The 19,560-nt window shown below is 41.6% G+C and overlaps 1 protein-coding gene across 4 annotated transcripts in view; it reads right to left on the reverse strand.

Moving 5' to 3' along the window:
* Positions 1-2,930: 2,930 nt before the first annotated feature.
* Positions 2,931-19,560, reverse strand: part of mRpS31 (mitochondrial ribosomal protein S31) — a 65,859-nt gene continuing 49,229 nt past the window's right edge. For 3 of the 4 annotated variants that reach the window (XM_070103234.1, XM_070103243.1, XM_070103237.1), the window contains 2 exons: positions 11,481-11,716; positions 2,931-3,421 (listed from right to left, as the gene is read on the reverse strand). In XM_070103234.1, coding sequence (XP_069959335.1) covers positions 3,180-3,421; positions 11,481-11,716 — 478 coding nt within the window. In that variant the 3' untranslated portion in view covers positions 2,931-3,179. The remainder of the gene's footprint in view (positions 3,422-11,480; positions 11,717-19,560) is intronic. The other variant, XM_070103251.1, reaches the window with a different exon arrangement.

Consider the following 19,560-nt stretch of genomic DNA (forward strand, 5'->3'; position numbering starts at 1 on the left):
TGTTTAAATTTAGTAATGTATACAGGAGAAGGGGTTACTAGCCCCTTGCTCCCGGCATTTTAGTCGCCTCTTACAACATGCATGGCTTACGGAAGAAAAATTCTGTTCCACTTCCCCATGGAGATAAGAGGAAATAAACAAGAACTAGTAAGAAAATAAAAGAAAACCCAGAGGGGTTTGTGTATAAATATGCTTGTACATGTGTAGTGTGACCTAAGTGTAAGTAGAAGTAGCAAGATGTACCTGAAATCTTGCATGTTTATGAGACAGAAAAAAGACACTAGTAATCCTACCATCATGTAAAACAAGTACAGGCTTTTGTTTTACACTCACTTCGCAGGACGGTAGTACTTCCCTAGGCGGTTGCTGTCTACCAACCTTCTGAGAAAATTAATACAAAGGACAAACATGTAAATGATTCATTCATACTTTTAATGTTAACTACTGTATCATGTTTTTCACAAAAGTTTTGTAATGCAACATGCACATTATATACACAAAAGAGTACTACAGTGGTACCTTGAGTTACGAACTTAATTCGTTCCAGAAGGCTGTTCAAGTGCTGTTACCGAAAGAATTTGTTCCCATAAGGAGTAATGAAAATTAGATTAGTCCGTTTCAGAACCCCAAAAACACTTACGAAAGCACTTAAAAAATACACTTAAATAACTGTTCGAGTGGGAGCTGTTCGAAACTGGAGGTACCACTGTATATTTAATTTTATTATTGTTTCAGATTCATTGATTAATTTTAATTCATTAATTTCTATGTCATCATACACCATAATGGTCTTTATATTTCTATATCCACCTTTTCTAAATCCATAAATGCAGTAGAGTTCATTATTTTTATCTGAGTACTTTTATTTTAATACTTTAATGGGAATACTTGGTCTACACATCTCCTACCTCTCCTAAATCCTCCATTTTCTCTGAAATCTTACTTTGCTTTTACTTTTGATCTTCTTTGTCTTATAACTCTTTCAATGATAATTTTACCACACAGTTTACTTGGTATAGTTAACCCTTAAACTGTCCAAGCGTAGAGCTACGTGTGCACCGCTAGCACTCCGAACATAGATCTATCTTTTTGTTTTCATTTGAAAGCGTGTAAAATGAAATGTAGATCTACTTTCGGAGCGCTAGCAGTGCAAACGTAGATCAATGTTTGGACAGTTGAAGGGTTAACAGACTTGTGCAATAAGATCACAAAAAACAGGCAATACCATAATATTTAACCCTTTCAGGGTCCATCCCGTAGATCTACGGCTTTACGTTCAGTGTCCAAACCGTAGATCTACGTCATGAGCTCAGCTCACTTTGATAAACTGAGTGGTAAATTTGGGCCTAGATATGAGAGAATACATCTATGTGGTATGTGTGCACCACATAAAACAAATCCTGCAGCACACTGTGTATAATGAGAGGAAAAAAACGAGACCGTGATTTTCGATTAAAACAGCTACTTTGCAGTGTTTTTTCGTATGTTTTTTATAGTTGTATTTGTGATTTCTTGGTCTCATTTGATAGAATGGAAGACATATTACAGAAATAGAGATAATTTTGATTGGTTTTAGCACTGGAAATGGCTTGAAACTGAGCTCAAAGTGGCGGAAATGTTAAATTTTTGCCGATGTTCAAGAGTAAACAAATGACCTCACACGTCTAATACACGCCAGCTGGTGGGTCTAATATACATTCATAAATGTGGTGATGATATTTATACAATTATTACAATATTGCATAACAGTAAATCTTCTATTTTTTGGTGTGAATAAAAATTCATTATGTGAATAAAAAATCAAAATGGAATTTATTTGTAAAGCCTCAAAACGTAACTAATGAACAGAGGAAATGTTAGTTTAGTGCCAGGAATACCTACATTGTTTATTCTGGATCCTATTTTGAAATTGGAATATTTTGAACTTTGTGTTAAATTGGCCAAATTACCAATTTCCGGTCACTTTATTTTGTAGTTGAAACAGTTGACTTGGCGATTTCTTGTGCTCAATCGATAGAATAGAAGTAATCCTAGTGAAATAGCTAAGAATTTGGTTGACTGGAATAATGTAATTGGCCTAAAATGGGAGTCAAAGTCGGCAAAATCGCCGATTCGTAAATATCGCTGACACATCAAAATTCACGAGAGCATAATTTCGTCAATTTCCCATCAAATTTCGTACTTTTTGTTTTATTACATTCACAAAAAGATTCTCTACCATTTCATAAGAAAAAAATAACAATTTTTTTTTTTAAAATTCTTGGACACTGGGGCACCACTTCAGATTTTGGCCTTGGACCCTGAAAGGGTTAAAATAGCCACGGTGAATATTACTACGTTTCATTGTGTCTATATTGCATATCAACAGGCTTGTGTTTATACGTATATAAATACAGTACTGTACATCTGCATGGGAGAACTGCAACCACTGCAACATGATAATGCCATGGGAGGGAAAGAAACACCATCCAGTTTCATCTCCAGATTTTAGCTTACGTGTCAAAATGTAGATGGTGTAATAGATATTAATTCACAGAAAAGTTGGCTACTTTTCACTCATTAACTGTAGTGCTTGAGATTTTTTTTAAAATAAGGTTCTTTAAGGCAATATGTGAACTCTAGAGTATCTGGTGCGGTGTTAACAACATTGTCTCCTAAGCAAATTCCACTCTTTTTTTACCATGACTCGAGAAAAAGTGACAGCGACACTAAAATGTGAATAATGAAATTTTGCTATCATGCTTCTTCAGTCTTCCTGGTAGTTTCTTTTTTTCCATCTATGTACCAAAGCATATCCTTGCTTTTAAGCATTTATTGGCAATAGTGGTTAGAATCGGTTAACTTTCATTAAATAACTTCATCCTAAATTAAACTAAATAACATAGGTAGAGAAACTGACTAAAGCATAAAGTAAATAAAGACAATGGTCCTATCAGTTAAGACATTTAATTTTCAAATATGACAGTTTAATCACTTACATTTCCAGACTAGTAACTGGTTTCTTCCCTACAGGACTAATTCTCAAACCATGAAGTCACATAAAAAAATAAATATAGTGTTTTACATAAACCAGAGTACTAAATTACAATATACTGTACAATATCCATATTTTAATCTTAAATTGCCATTCATAATTTTGAATAAAATTTGTTTTCTCTACAATAGTTTCTTCCAAATCCTTATGGAGTAGCTTCTATTGCTCCAAGTTCCTTCAGCAATTCCTCCTTTTCCTTAAAATAGTTCTTATACCACTCTAGATGAGCACGTTTACGCTCCACAGTCATGTACGGATTTTTGGAAAGTCCGGTGCACACCAATTCCATGAAGTGCCTGATGGGGCCTCGTTGTGGACACCAACCATCTAGGTGATGCCCCAGGAAGACATGCTCATGGAATCCAACACTCTTCTCCTCTTCAAGACCTAGAAATAATAATAAACATTTATAAAAACAAAAGACATGAGAGATTAACATAAGAGCATACTGAATATACGAGTCCGATAAAACGGAAGTTTAGTGGGAGATCAAAACTAAAATAAAAATACTGAATACGTCCAAAGCTCAATATAAGACCTTGATATAATGGACTTTTAAAATCATGGGCAAAAGCCACTGGGTAAATCGTTCTTTTAATTTATTAATTTACAATGCTTATTGCAATATACAGTGGACCCCCGCATAACGATCACCTCCGAATGCGACCAATTATGTAAGTGTATTTATGTAAGTGCGTTTGCACGTGTATGTTTGGGGGTCTGAAATGGACTAATCTACTTCACAATATTCCTTATGGGAACAAATTCGGTCAGTACTGGCACCTGAACATACTTCTGGAGTGAAAAAATATCGTTAACCGGGGATCCACTGTATCTGTAAATTGTGTGATAAGTGCTATATTAGGTATGCAGCAGAGTACTTTCGTGCATTCTATTGCAGCCTCTCCTCACTTAACAACCGAGTTTCGTTCCTGAAAGTAGGTTGGTAAGTGAACTGGTTAAGCGAGGAGCATACTGTACTGGTAGTGGGTTTGTGTCAACCATCTTTAGATATTTTTTTAATGTCACGTCTACCCCATTTGTAACTTTTTAGTAGATTTTTAAATGTTTATTACAGTTTACAGTACACTACTGCTATAAACAGAATAGAGGAAATCACCTCTAATATACATAGGTTTGCATATTGGGCGCGGAGAGCTGGTCGTAACCCCGAGTAGTCGGTAAACGAATACATTGGTAAGTGAGGAGAGGTTGTACTATTTTTTAACATACTGATGTAATGGGACACCCCCTATTAGTCCATTATATCTAAGTTGGATACAAACAGTAAAGACCACAATGATGTGAAAAATGGGGAACTTGTTTTGCATGCAAGTGAAGAATTTACAATACAATGTTGAGTAGACTTCAGGATGTACATGTTTATAGAGGGGCCACAGATATATCAGATCACTTTCTAGTTGTAGCTCCACTGAGAGTAAAAGGTAGATGGGATACAAGGAGAATAGAAGCATCAGGGAAGAGAGAGGTGAAGGTTTATAAACTAAAAGAGGAGGCAGTTAGGGAAAGATATAAACAGCTATTGGAGGATAGATGGGCTAATGAGAGCATAGGCAATGGGGTCGAAGAGGTATGGGGTAGGTTTAAAAATGTAGTGTTAGTGTTCAGCAGAAGTTTGTGGTTACAGGAAAGTGGGTGCGGGAGGGAAGAGGAGCGATTGGTGGAATGATGATGTAAAGAGAGTAGTAAGGGAGAAAAAGTTAGCATATGAGAAGTTTTTACAAAGTAGAAGTGATGCAAGGAGGGAAGAGTATATGGAGAAAAAGAGAGAGAGGTTAAAAGAGTGGTGAAGCAATGTAAAAAGAGAGCAAATGAGAGAGTGGGTGAGATGTTATCAACAAATTTTGTTGAAAATAAGAAAAAGTTTTGGAGTGAGATTAACAAGTTAAGGAAGCCTAGAGAACAAATGAATTTGTCAGTTAAAAATAGAAGAGGAGAGTTATTAAATGGAGAGTTAGAGGTATTGGGAAGATCGAGGGAATATTTTGAGGAATTGTTAAATGTTGATGAAGATAGGGAAGCTGTGATTTCGTGTATAGGGCAAGGAGGAATAACATCTTGTAGGAGTGAGGAAGAGCCAGTTGTGAGTGTGGGGGAAGTTCGTGAGGCAGTAGGTAAAATGAAAGGGGGTAAGGCAGCCGGGATTGATGGGATAAAGATAGAAATGTTAAAAGCAGGTGGGGATATAGTTTTGGAGTGGTTGGTGCAATTATTTAATAAATGTATGGAAGAGGGTAAGGTACCTAGGGATTGGCAGAGAGCATGCATAGTTCCTTTGTATAAAGGCAAAGGGGACAAAAGAGTGCAAAAATTATAGGGGGATAAGTCTGTTGGGTATACCTGGTAAAGTGTATGGTAGTTATTATTGAAAGAATTAAGAGTAAGACGGAGAATAGGATAGCAGATGAACAAGGAGGCTTTAGGAAAGGTAGGGGGTGTGTGGACCAGGTGTTTACAGTGAAACATATAAGTGAACAGTATTTAGATAAGGCTAAAGAGGTCTTTGTGGCATTTATGGATTTGGAAAAGGCGTATGACAGGGTGGATAGGGGGCAATGTGGCAGATGTTGCAGGTGTATGGTGTAGGAGGTAGGTTACTGAAAGCAGTGAAGAGTTTTTACGAGGATAGTGAGGCTCAAGTTAGAGTATGTAGGAAAGAGGGAAATTATTTCCCAGTAAAAGTAGGCCTTAGACAAGGATGTGTGATGTCACCGTGGTTGTTTAATATATTTATAGATGGGGTTGTAAGAGAAGTAAATGCGAGGATCTTGACAAGAGGTGTGGAGTTAAAAGATAAAGAATCACACATAAAGTGGGAGTTGTCACAGTTGCTCTTTGCTGATGACACTGTGCTCTTGGGAGATTCTGAAGAGAACTTGCAGAGATTGGTGGATGAATTTGGTAGGGTGTGCAAAAGAAGAAAATTAAAAGTGAATACAGGAAAGAGTAAGGTTATGAGGATAACAAAAATATTAGGTGATGAAAGATTGGATATCAGATTGGAGGGAGAGAGTATGGAGGAGGTGAATGTATTCAGATATTTGGGAGTGGACGTGTCAGCGGATGGGTCTATGAAGGATGAGGTGAATCATAGAATTGATAAGGGGAAAAGGGTGAGTGGTGCACTTAGGAGTTTGTGGAGACAAAGAACTTTGTCCTTGGAGGCAAAGAGGGGAATGTATGAGAGTATAGTTTTACCAACGCTCTTATATGGGTGTGAAGCATGGGTGATGAATGTTGCAGCGAGGAGAAGGCTGGAGGCAGTGGAGATGTCATGTCTGAGGGCAATGTGTGGTGTGAATATAATGCAGAGAATTCGTAGTTTGAAGTTAGGAGGAGGTGCGGGATTACCAAAACTGTTGTCCAGAGGGCTGAGGAAGGGTTGTTGAGGTGGTTCGGACATGTAGAGAGAATGGAGCGAAACAAAATGACTTCAAGAGTGTATCAGTCTATAGTGGAAGGAAGGCGGGGTAGGGGTCGGCCTAGGAAAGGTTGGAGGGAGGGGGTAAAGGAGGTTTTGTGTGCAAGGGGCTTGGACTTCCAGCAGGCGTGCGTGAGCGTGTTTGATAGGAGTGAATGGAGACGAATGGTTTTTAATACTTGACGTGCTGTTGGAGTGTGAGCAAAGTAACATTTATGAAGGGGTTCAGGGAAACCGGCAGGCCGGACTTGAGTCCTGGAGATGGGAAGTACAGTGCCTGCACTCTGAAGGAGGGGTGTTAATGTTGCAGTTTAAAAACTGTAGTGTAAAGCACCCTTCTGGCAAGACAGTGATGGAGTGAATGATGGTGAAAGTTTTTCTTTTTCAGGCCACCCTGCCTTGGTGGGAATCGGCCAGTGTGATAATAAAAAAAAAAGTACTACTGACAAAAAGCACAGCTACAAAGGCTGAATATCAAAAAGTATCAATCAAAAAAGCAACTGGCATGAACAAGATATAGTAAATACAGCCTCTCCTCACTTAGCGACGTACTCGTTTACTGTTACGCGCCCCTACTTCACTCCATTATATACAAAAATAAAAGGCCTGGTTAAAATAAGTTCTGTAATAATATATCGCAAACCACTTTATTACTAGCTAGATAAAGCAGGTTCGGCTATATATTATCGGGTACAGTATGAATCATCAAAAGTACTCTCATTGTATTATATTGTATTATATTATATTATTATTAGGTTAGGTATTACGAATGTGTAACCACTACTGTAGTGACCAATTGGTGGTTCTAGAATTGACGCCACGCGTCACCTTCTGACCGAGCTGAAGTCATACTATGGAGTAGTTGAGTGAGTGAGTCAGCTCCTAGCTCTGACTCGGTACGGGTCTTCAACCCAAAGCTCCTAGCTTAAACTAAAACTTTAAACCAAGTCTATAGTCTTGCCTTTGCCATTAGTTTCCTGTAGTCTGGTAATTTATGTCACTTATGAAAGATAACTATTTCGTTACCTCAGACCTTTCTAAAAGAGTTAAATGGTGAGATTAGTAGATTATTAATTGAAATTATTGTATCATACTCTGTTAATGAGAATTTGAACATAAGATTGGGTTTCTTGCTGTATAGTATTTCATTTATAATTGCTTGTGGTTATTTTAATTCACTAACCAAATACCAATGAAGCTAAATGATTGGTAATAAAATAAAACTAACAAAAAAAATGGAGTTATTTGTGCCCCTATTGTTACGGTGAAGATTAAGTCGTAACATTACCGACGCCTCGGACTTGCAATGGGCTCTCTGACTAGTATTTATACCTAAATAATTTATATTAGAGCTGATTTCCTCCATTCTGTTTATTTCAATATACAGTACACTACTATATAAACATTTAAAAATATACCAGAAATGTTATAAATGGTGCAAAAGTGACATTAAAAAAATATCAAAGATGGTTGACACAAACCCACTACCATTATAGTATGTCCATCACTTAGTGACAAATTCAATGAACGACATGGTCTTAAGAATGAAACTCCATTGTTAAGTGAGCAGAGGCTGTAGAGTAGAAAATATTTATATTAGAAAATGGAGGATGGAATGCTTATATATGTAGTAAACATAATGGACTAAAAACAAGCTAAAGTAATATTATGATTATGTGACTGAAAGGAAATGGAAAATTAAGCTGGTACACAGGGAGTAAAAGATTAATTTGACATGGTGAGTATTGGTATGGATAGCTGACAAAAGAAAGAAGGATGGCAGATAGCAGCCATCCAAAGAAGTATAGAATGACCAGTCTATTAGGCGAGTGATAGAATGCTTTTTAAATGTTTTACATTCTGACAGAATTCTAGCTCATAAGCATTTCAGGAGGAGTAAAGGTTCTGAGTGCTAGAGGATTCAGTATCCAACAAGTTTGTGTGAGGGTGTTATATCAGAGTAAACGAAGACGAGTATTTTCCATGACAACGTGTCGCTGGAGTGAGTAAGATAAAGTTTATGAAACAGATTCTGGGAAAGCAAGCAGTTAAAAGAACTTGTGTTCGGAAAGAAAGTGTAAAATACAGTGCCCACACTTGAGGGAGGTGGGGACGTTGCAGTTCAGTGGGTCACCTGGATTGTGATGTCTACACATTTCAAGCAAGACAGCTTCTGAATGAGTGATGGTAATTTTTTTTTTTTTTTTTTTTTGGGGGGGGGGGGCGGTTAGAAATGTTGGGAGCTTCTTGTAAAATGTTCGACTGCACTGAATGCCAATGACAGACAAGAGATAGCAGGCAGCTGTATTGTCATATCTAATTCTTAAGAAATGTTGGTACCTATTACAAAAACACTAATTGGGTTTTACATTAGTGTTAGTAATATAAAAGTTCGGAATACATATATACACATTAATTTATTTTAATCTTTAATATTATATAAAAACAATCTTTGGTCTAGAGGTATTCAAAATATACTTACATGTTACAATAATAAATTATTAGCATCTAAAATAATAAATAATTCCTGACCCTACACAGGGTACAGACACTACTGTCATATATATACAGTGGACCCCCGCATACCGTTGGCATCACATACCGTTTATTCCGCATACCGCTCACTTTAATCGCAAAAATTTTGCCTCGCATACCGCTCAAAAACCCGCTCACCACTGTTCGTCCGAGACGCGTCCAATGTGCGCCTTAGCCAGCCTCACATGTTCTGCCGGTGGCATTGTTTACCAGCCAGCCTCCGCGGTAGCATCCAAGCATACAATCGTAACATTTCGTATTATTACAGTGTTTTTGGTGATTTTATCTGGAAAATAAGTGACCATGGGCCCCAAGAAAGCTTCTAGTGCCAACCCTACAGCAATAAGGGTGAGAATTACTATAGAGATGAAGAAAAAGATCATTGATAAGTATGAAAGTGGAGTGCGTGTCTCCGAGCTGGCCAGGTTGTATAATGAACCCCAATCAACCATCGCTACTATTGGTAGTACAGCTGCTGCTGCTGCTGCTGCACTGTCAGCTGCTGCTGCTGTAGCATCGTCTGCTGCTGCTGCACTGTCAGCTGCTGCTGCTGCTGTAGCATCGTCTGCTGCTGCTGTAGCACTGTTGTTGGTGTGGCTTATTGAGAATATACCAAGAAACAATTAACCCCAGAGGATTTGCCACCCAGGATAACCCAAAAAAGTCAGTGTCATCGAAGACTGTCTAACTTATTTCCATTGGGGTCCTTAATCTTGTCTCCCAGGATGCAACCCACACCAGTCGACTAACACCCAGGTGAACAGGGAAAAATGCCTGGAACTAGTGCTCATATTGATGAATTTAAAGCCAGCAAAGGTTGGTTTGAGAGATTTAAGAATCGTAGTGACATACACAGTGTGATAAGGCCTGTTCTGGAAGAAAATGCCAAACAGGACCTAGAGTACTCAGGAGGAAAACGCACTCCCAGGACACAGTGTCTCATCAGTCATTGCTGCATCTTCAATAAAGGTAAGTGTCATTTATTCTTCATTTAGTAGACTAGTACATGCACAATATATACTGTGCATGTACTACTCTACTACTGTGCATGTATCCTTCTCTTTGTGTGTAGGAAAATGTATATTTCATGTGGTAAAAAATTTTTTTTTTCATACTTTTGGGTGTCTTGCACGGATTAATTTGATTTCCATTATTTCTTATGGGGAAAATTCATTCACATACCGATTATTTCGCATACCAATGAGCCCTCTTGCACGGATTAAAATCGGTATGCGGGGGTCCACTGTATATCTATGCTAAAATAATAAATTACAAGTAACACTTGTACAATAAATAAATTACAATCAACTCCTTATGACGCTCCGTGTCTCTCACGACACTTATCCGTGGTGTGTTGTGACGCTCCTTCTCAACTGTGTCACTTGACACTCTTTCTTCCGTGTAATGACGCTCCTGCTCAACCGTGTCCACTAGACACCCTTTTCTGTGTCACACGACACTCCTACTCTCCGTGTCACACAACACCCTTTTCTCTGCGTCATACACAATATCTCTAATGTGTCACTCTTGACACCCTTGTCTCTGCGTTGCACACTATCACCCACAGCGTCTTTCTTCTCAGAAGCCAGTCACATGACACTATTCAATGTACACTACAACCATACCTTCTTCAGTGTCACACGACACCCTTTTCTTCTCAGTGTTCCACTACGGTCCTATAGCATATCTCAGTGTTACACTCCATCATACTTGCTTAAGTGTCACACTATGGTCCTAGCCCAGTTCAGTGTCACACTCCAACCTTTTCTTCACGTAGCGTCCCACTAAAACAGCATCCGATGACTCTGGCCCACAGTTGACCAGCGTAGGCGGTGAGTCCGCAGACATCATCTGGTAATCCTGTAAATACTTTCTAAGACCAGTTGACACACCGCAAGGTGGTCCAGTTAATACAGATTGCAGAACACCATGCTGCAAGCTCACTTAATGCGGCCGTCAAGTAAGTAGAAGCCAGTAGGATACTCTCTACTGCCAGCAGATGTGTACCATTAGGTGTTCTGGTAACTACAGTGGACCCCCGCATGAGGCCATCAGACTCAGTGAGCTGCGGTGAGCGGTTCTTCTAAAATCAGTAGAAGCCAGTAGGATACTCTCTACTGCCAGCAGATGTGTACCATTAGGTGTTCTGGTAACTACTGCTTAGATGCATACCGTGAGGTGTTCTGGTAATTACTGCTTCTAAGGCCGGCTCACCAGTCCCCACATTGGGTTTGATGACGTACCCTTGGTACTGCTGGCCGGCAGGTTAACAGTTTAACAGCTAGTTTGGCAGGGGGCCGCAACAGTACCCAACACAAATTTGAATTCTGCCTTTAATTTTTCAGAACTGAAAACATTCTTGGCCTCAATATTGTCAAATCAATTATCAGTGGCCCACTGCATCTAAAATGCCTTGAAAGGCAATAATGTAGGAGGAGAAATATATAAACTAAAGCTTAAATGGCTTACCTACTTCATTATCAATAGGGAACACCCATAATTTGCCTTGTTTCGTCCACTGTATCATTTCTGTGAAAGAATTGTCTGGTGGGTGATAGACACACTGCTGCAGCTCTCGCTTCCGTGCTGCCTCCCATACCACTAATGAAGAGGATGCCGGTACTGCACTCTTGCTCACTTTACTCGACTCACCAGTAAATATACCCAGGCATTCTGCACCAAAAATATCAACACGAGCCAAAGTTCTGCAAATAATAAAAAAACAAAAATATTAATAATATATTGTACTAAAAATTTGAATATGACAATTTGAAAGAAATAATATAATGGTTAATAATCATTTCAAAATTTTTTATCAGGCTAACCATAGAAATCTCATCTGGTGCCTGTATTCACAAAAACTAATTTACTGTTTATGAAGCTGGCACAGCAAAAGGTAGATACAGAAAATCTAGTACAGTAAAACCCCCGTATCTGCAGATTCGGTTTCTATGGTTTCAGTTATCCATGGTTTGCTGTGACAAAAATAATCCTTAATTTGGTTAAATAACAGCTCCAAAGTGCAAAAGTAGTGATGGTGGCAGTTCTTCAAAGCCTAAGAGAAACCAAGAAGTGCTTCCCATCGACTTTTGTGCATAATTTATCAATTAAACTTTACCTTAGGTATGTATATAAATAAAAAACGACTTGTATATAAGGTTTGCTACTATTCGATGTTTCGGGTATCCACTGTATGTCTCAGAACATATCCCTCTCGGATATGGAGAGGACTACTGCACTATCACACCATAACAACAGCAGTACAGTATCTCTCAAATATAACAATAAATTGCTAAGTTTTCTGTGAGTTGTTATAAGCCAGAAGTATGCATTCAGAAAAGACCAAGTTTTCTCATATATTCACCAATCATATCTGCCTCTCCTCTCCTCCTATCATAACACTTTACATTTTCTTCATCACTATTCAATTCCTTCAAAACAAGCCTACCATCACAGCCTCACCTCAATGATCTTATAAATCAAATTTTCACACTCAAGATAGAAATTCTATTATATAATTTTCTTGTTTAATTGTCAGCCATGTGTATTATTATTATTATCAAAAAGAAGCGCTAAGCCACAAGGGCTATACAGAGTCAGCCATGTGTAGGAATTGTCAATTATAAGGACTTTCAGAGTAGAATAACTTTAAACTAGTCACAGGTAAGGTAAAATTTAAAGAATTGTTTTATCAACGTTAAGATGTTGCACTTGACTCATATACATTATAACTGGCATAATTCTAATATACTTGTATTAACTAACTTTACATTTCAACCTGGTCACTATGAAAAATTTTCCTATCAAACTGAAAGAAACTTATTCGAATATAAAACATTGTATACATAATTCAAAAAATTAAACAGTAAAAATAAAAATGCAAAATTTATAAACAAATACCCGAGTTTTAAGTTTTTCTAAAGGCAATTTTTTTTTATTTTTTAATATAACACCCTCTTCAAGGGGGGCTCCTTGGCGTGGTGAAGAGGCTCTTGGTCTGAGGAATTAGCCCTGTCGGTCTTCTTCCTCAGACCGAACCTAATTACCCCCCATTCTCCCCTCCCCTATCCCATCCTCCCCTTTTTCCATTCCTCCTCCTCCTCCTCACCCCTCCCTTTTGCCCTTCCTCTTTTTAGCCTTCGTGATTTCTCCCACAGGCGCGCTAGTTCCTAGGTAGGGGAAAGGACACCGGGGTCCATCCCATTCCGTTGAGGTTTCTTGGCGGTGGCGTAGTTTGCCGTGGAATCTGGATTGCCTAGGGATGTCCCGATCCCTCTCCGGTATCCCGGAGTGGCTTTGGGTGTCTTTTGGGCGACGGGTGTATCTCTGGAAGCCACCTTTCGGATTCCGGGGGTGGTGGCTGAAGGAGGTATGCTTTGTGGCGGATATCCGGCCGCCCTCTCTTTTGTCCACCGAGGTAGCTCGGCAGATGTGAGGTTGCTATCCCAGATTGCTGGTTTACTGGCATGAAGGGTAGGGTATGGCACGGGTTCCATGCTGCATCTGCGCTACTAGCGGTGTCGAGTCCTCTTGGGCGCGGAGGGGGATTTCCGGCCCTTTCATTCCTCCTGGGAACTATTCCTCCCCGCTCCCCCCTTTTTTTATTCTTTTTTTTATTTTTATTTTCTTTTCTTCTTTCTTTTTTTTTCTTAAAAACAAAAAGCAAAGGAGTAACCTAACCATGGCAGCCCTAGTCCATGAAACCACTACCCCCGGGCCCCTTCTTGATACCGCACCCCATTCTGACCCTGCCTTGTGTTTAGACCACTCTTCGGACACTCCTGATGCCCCTGTACCTCTTGCTGGTGCTGTTTCCTCACCCGCTTCAGGTACCGGGGCTTCGACTGACTCCTTCGATTTGTCTGAACTCCGCTCTCCTTTGACTATGCTTCCGGCTTCTCCCTCTACGGTACGGCAATTTTCGAATCGCCCACCCATTTCCTGCCGGACCAACTCCGGTCCTACTCCTAAACGCCAACGTCAATCTCCTGATGATGCTCCGTCGTTACCTTCCCATTCTACTCGGAAACGACCGACACGTCAAGCACTCCCTCTCCACGCTCAGTTTCGGACCACACAATGGACTAAATTCTTTACTTTAAGACCAACTTCTTCTTCTGCCTACCTTTCTGACCATAGTATTGCCAAAGCGCTCCTGCGTCATGTTGGCAGAGATATTTCATTTCACGCTCTCAAGAGCGGTACACGCATCGTCACTGTCCAGAATGCTACCCAAGCTCATGATCTTTCTCTCCTTTCGAATATCGATACTACTCCTATCACTATTGAAAAACATCTTTCTCTCAATTCTTGTAGTGGTACTGTCATTCTGCCCCATACCATAGTCCAACAGAATTTCCAGTCATGTGGCAATGACATTTTTGAACAGCTGGAACTCCAGGATCTCCCAATCCTCAAAGTAGACACTTATGTCCTTCCTGCCCGGGGGCGGAGACGTTACCCTTGCAATGTGGCTCGTTTAACTTTTGACAGCCGAGAACTCCCGTCCTCTGTATATGTCGCGGGACATCGGTTACAAGTTCGAAAGGTGATACCTACACCGCAACAATGTAGAAATTGCTGGCGTTTTGGTCACCCAGCGAAATATTGCAGATCTATGGCCGAATGCCCAGTCTGTGGTGCCGACAACCATTCTAATACATCTTGCAGTCAACCTCCATCTTGCCTTAATTGTAATGAAGCTCACCCTTCGTACTCCCGCCGTTGCCAGGTCTACTTAAATGAACGTGAAATCCGTTGCCTCAAAGAGGCAGAAGGTCTCCCTTATGCTATGGCAGTTACTCATCTCCGCCTCCAAGGGAGACTACCCCGTGTTTCTTATTCTCGTGTTTCCAAACGTCCCCCCATTTCTGGGGTCCCATCTTCTGCAGCCTCCTCTGTTGTTACCCCTCCCATAGCCACTACGGCATCTAATCCTTTTGCTGTCCTTGGCTCTGACGTCCCGACTACAACTCAGTCTGTTCTCACATCTTCGCGTCCTTCCTCACAAGCCCCAGTATCGACAAGACCTCGTACGACACCTAATACCAATCGCCCCTCTACTCAGAAGTCCAAAAAATCCGCATTGCTCAAATCTTCTTTGCCCCTTCCTTCCCTTCTTCCACCTCCACACGTTACCTTTCCAGTCTCTGTACCTAGTTCTTCCCCTCTCTCTGGCTCTATTACAAGTGTGGAGATTCACCCTCCTCCTCGTACTATGCCTTCCACCCCCGTCCCCTCCCAAGTTTCTCCCTCTTCTGTCACCTCCCAGGTTTCTACCTCTTCTGTCCCCCCCCACACTTCATCTCCAGTCCCTTACACTTTTCCCTCCCCCTCTACTTTGGTACAGTCCATTACTGTCCCAATCTTTACTCACCCTCCTCCTCCTATCTCCAATATGGTTTCCCATACATCTTTGAATTCAGAAACACTTGAAGCCATTTCAGAATATATTGCAGAGACTAAACCTTCAATGGACACTGATTCACTTCCTGTTCCTTCTCTTCCCTCTCCTCCATCTTCACAACCCCATTCTTCGCAACGCTCCGTTCCTTCGCTACTTGAACATCTTCCAATGCCACCACACGTTGACTTTTCTAACCCCTCTAGTCCGTAGGTGCCTTTACCTACAGATTCCTGATATTTTCTTCATCGCCAATCATGGCCTATTTACAGTGGAATATCCGCGGCCTCAGGGGTAATCGGGGTGAGCTTCAGATGTTGCTTTCCAGGTTTTCCCCTGTTGGTGCTTGCTTACAAGAACCAAAATTACACTCGGCTGTTTTCCAACCTATCTCAGGCTATAATTTATTGTATTCTTCGGATCCTTTCTCAGATGGGACCTTTAATGAAAGTGCCCTTCTTCTACGCAATGATATTCCGTACTGTCAACTATTTGTCCATACCTCGCTGCATTACACTGCAGCCCGTATCCACTTGAATAAGTGGTTTACAATATGTTCTTTATATCTCTCTCCTTCTCGAGCATTTTCTATCCCAGACTTTGCCTTTCTTGTTTCATCCTTACCACCACCACTTCTGTTACTTGGTGATTTTAATGCCCACCATTTCCTCTGGGGGGGGTCTCATTGTGACTCACGTGGCATTCAGTTGGAGGCTTTTCTTGCCTCTCACCCCCTCCATGTTTTAAATACGGGTACTCCCACCCATTTTGATCCTCGTACTCATACTCTCTCTTGCATCGATCTATCAGTCTGCTCTTCCCCCACTGCACTAGACTTCACCTGGTCTGTTCTACCAGACTTACATGACAGCGATCATTTTCCGATCATTCTTACTTCTCCTTCCTATTCACCACCTTCCCGTAGCCCTCGCTGGCAATTTGATCGGGCAAATTGGGATCTTTACTCACACCTCACTGCTTTTAGTGAGGTTCCTTCTTCATCCTCCATTGATGAGCTCCTACACATCTTCTCGACATCAGTTTATACCGCAGCTTCTCATTCTATACCCCAAACCTCAGGCAGGCATTCTCAGAAGTGCGTGCCTTGGTGGTCTCCTGCTTGTGCTCGTGCAGTACGTTTGAAACGTGCTGCATGGGGCAGGTACCGGTACAATAGAACCGCTGAGAGACTTGTTGATTTTAAGCAGAAGCGTGCGATCGCTCGCCGTGTCATCCGTGAAGCTAAACGCACTTGTTGGCGAGACTATGTTTCCACCATCACCTCTGCTTCTTCTATGAGTGCAGTCTGGAAAAAAGTGAGGAAATTGAGTGGTAAATACTCTCCTGACCCGGCTCCTGTTCTACGGGTCACTGGTGTTGATATAGCAAACCCTCTCGACGTTGCCATTGAACTTGGCACACATCTGGTCCGTATTTCCCGAGGGCTCCATCTATGCCCCTCGTTTCTTTCCTCAAAGTCTGCCAGAGAGTTAGTACCCTTGGACTTTTCTTCTCTCGGAGAAGAACAGTATAATGTGCCTTTTACACTTCAAGAACTGGAGGCAACGCTCTCAGCTTGCCGATCATCGGCAGCTGGGCCTGATGACATTCATATTCGTATGTTACAACATTTACATCGGTCAGCCCTTGTAGTCCTCTTACACCTCTTCAATCTTATTTGGGCACAAGGAGTTCTTCCCCAGCTGTGGAAATCTGCCATTGTTCTCCCTTTCCGCAAACCGGGTACTACAGGACATGATGCCTCCCACTATCGCCCCATCGCTCTTACAAGTGCAGTTTGCAAAGTGATGGAACGCCTCGTAAATCGACGTTTAATGTGGTATTTAGAGACTCACAACAGTCTCTCCGCTAGTCAATATGGCTTTCGTAAGGGTCGTTCTACCATAGACCCCTTACTACGCTTGGATACGTATGTTCGTAATGCCTTTGCGAATAATCACTCAGTTATTGCCATATTTTTTGACCTTGAGAAGGCATATGACACAACTTGGAGGTATAATATTTTGGCCCAGGCCCATTCCTTAGGCCTCCGAGGCAATCTACCATCCTTCCTTAAGAACTTTTTAACTGACAGACATTTCCGTGTTCGAGTCAATAATGTTCTTTCCCCGGACTTCGTCCAAGCTGAAGGTGTCCCTCAGGGATGTGTTCTAAGCACAACACTTTTTCTCCTTGCTATAAATGATTTGGCCTCTGTTCTTCCACCCAATATTTGGTCATCACTCTATGTTGATGACTTCGCTATTGCTTGTGCAGGCGCTGACTGTCACCTTATTGCAGTTTCTCTCCAGCATGCGGTCGACCGTGTTTCCACTTGGGCCACCACACATGGGTTTAAATTTTCAAGTACCAAAACTCACCAAATTACTTTCACTAGACGCTCTGTTATCTCCGATCATCCTTTGTATCTCTATGGCTCCCGTATCCCCGAACGTGATACAGTCAGGTTTCTAGGCCTTCTCTTTGACCGTCGGTTAACCTGGAAACCTCACATTACCTCTCTGAAGGCAACTTGTCACAGCCGGCTAAACCTTCTTAAAACCCTTGCTCATCTTTCCTGGGGAGCTGATCGTCGAACTCTGCTTCGCCTACATTCAGCCCTCGTTTTATCGAAACTTGATTATGGTGACCAGATTTATTCCGCGGCCTCTCCTGCTACTCTCTCTAGCCTTAACTCTATCCATCACCAAGGCTTACGTTTGTGCCTTGGTGCTTTTCGCTCTTCCCCTGTTGAGAGCCTCTATACAGAAGCAAATGTTCCATCCTTGTCTGATCGCCGTGATGCCCATTGCCTTCGTTACTATGTACGCTCTCACGATCTACACAATCCTTCCATTTATAGAATGGTCACCGATATTAGTAGACATTCTTTATTCGTTCGCCGCCCCTGTTTGCTCCGTCCCTTTTCTCTTCGCCTACATTCACTCTTGTCTTCCCTTCAGTTACCACCTTTATATGTTCATGTAGCATCTCACTTTTCCCTGCCCCCCTGGGAAGTTCCAGCTGTTCGGGTCTGTTCTTTCTCACTCCCTTGCTCGAAAGCTCAACTGCCTACGGTGGCTTCCCGCTCTCTTTTTCTTGATCACTTCCACTCCCATTCTCATGCCACCGCTGTGTACACAGATGGCTCTAAGTCTTCAGACGGCGTCGGATTCGCAGCAGTGTTTCCGGACAGCGTCGTACGAGGGCATTTACTATCTTCAGCTAGCATTTTTACTGCTGAACTGTATGCCATTCTTGCAGCACTTATTCGTATTGCATCTATGCCTGTGTCATCATTTGTAGTAGTCTCAGACTCCCTTAGTGCTCTACAGGCTATACGAAAATTTGATACATCTCATCCCCTAGTTCTCCGTATCCAACTTTGGCTACGCCGTATCTCTACCAAACATAAAGATATTGTTTTTTGTTGGGTCCCTGGTCATGTCGACGTACAGGGCAATGAACAGGCAGACACTGCTGCGCGGTCAGCAGTATATGACCTACCAATTTCCTATCGAGGTGTTCCATTTCTGGACTATTTTGCTGCAATAGCTACCCACCTTCGCACCCGTTGGCAACAACGTTGGTCAACTCTGCTCGGTAACAAACTTCATTCTATTAAACCGAGCATAGGTTACTGGCCGTCTTCTTGTCATCAGTGCCGAAGTTGGGAGACCACTCTCTCCCGCCTTCGCATTGGCCACACTCGTCTTACTCATGGGTATCTCATGGAGAGGCACCCTGTTCCTCTCTGTGAGCAGTGTCAAGTTCCAGTATCGATTAGCCACATTCTGTTAGACTGCCCTCTCTATCAACGAGCACGCAGAATTTACCTCCAACGTCGTCTTCGTTCTACTACTCTCTCTTTACCTTCCCTTCTTGCTGATGGACCCTCCTTTAATCCTGACTCTCTCATTGACTTCTTGACAACGACCGATTTACTCCACAAACTCTGATGATACTTTTCGCACTCCCCTCAGCCCTTTCTGGTTCAGTCTCTTGCTGCCCTTTACCCTTTCACCATCCACTGCCCCGCTGTTATCCGTAACCTGTTGCTCATCCATCTCCCTTTTGCCACCTGATGCCCTCGCTTCCTTCCTGCCCTGCAGCGCTGTATAGTCCTTGTGGCTTAGCGCTTCTTTT

Source organism: Cherax quadricarinatus, chromosome 5, assembly GCF_038502225.1.
Source record: "Cherax quadricarinatus isolate ZL_2023a chromosome 5, ASM3850222v1, whole genome shotgun sequence".
Taxonomy (NCBI): domain Eukaryota; kingdom Metazoa; phylum Arthropoda; class Malacostraca; order Decapoda; family Parastacidae; genus Cherax; species Cherax quadricarinatus.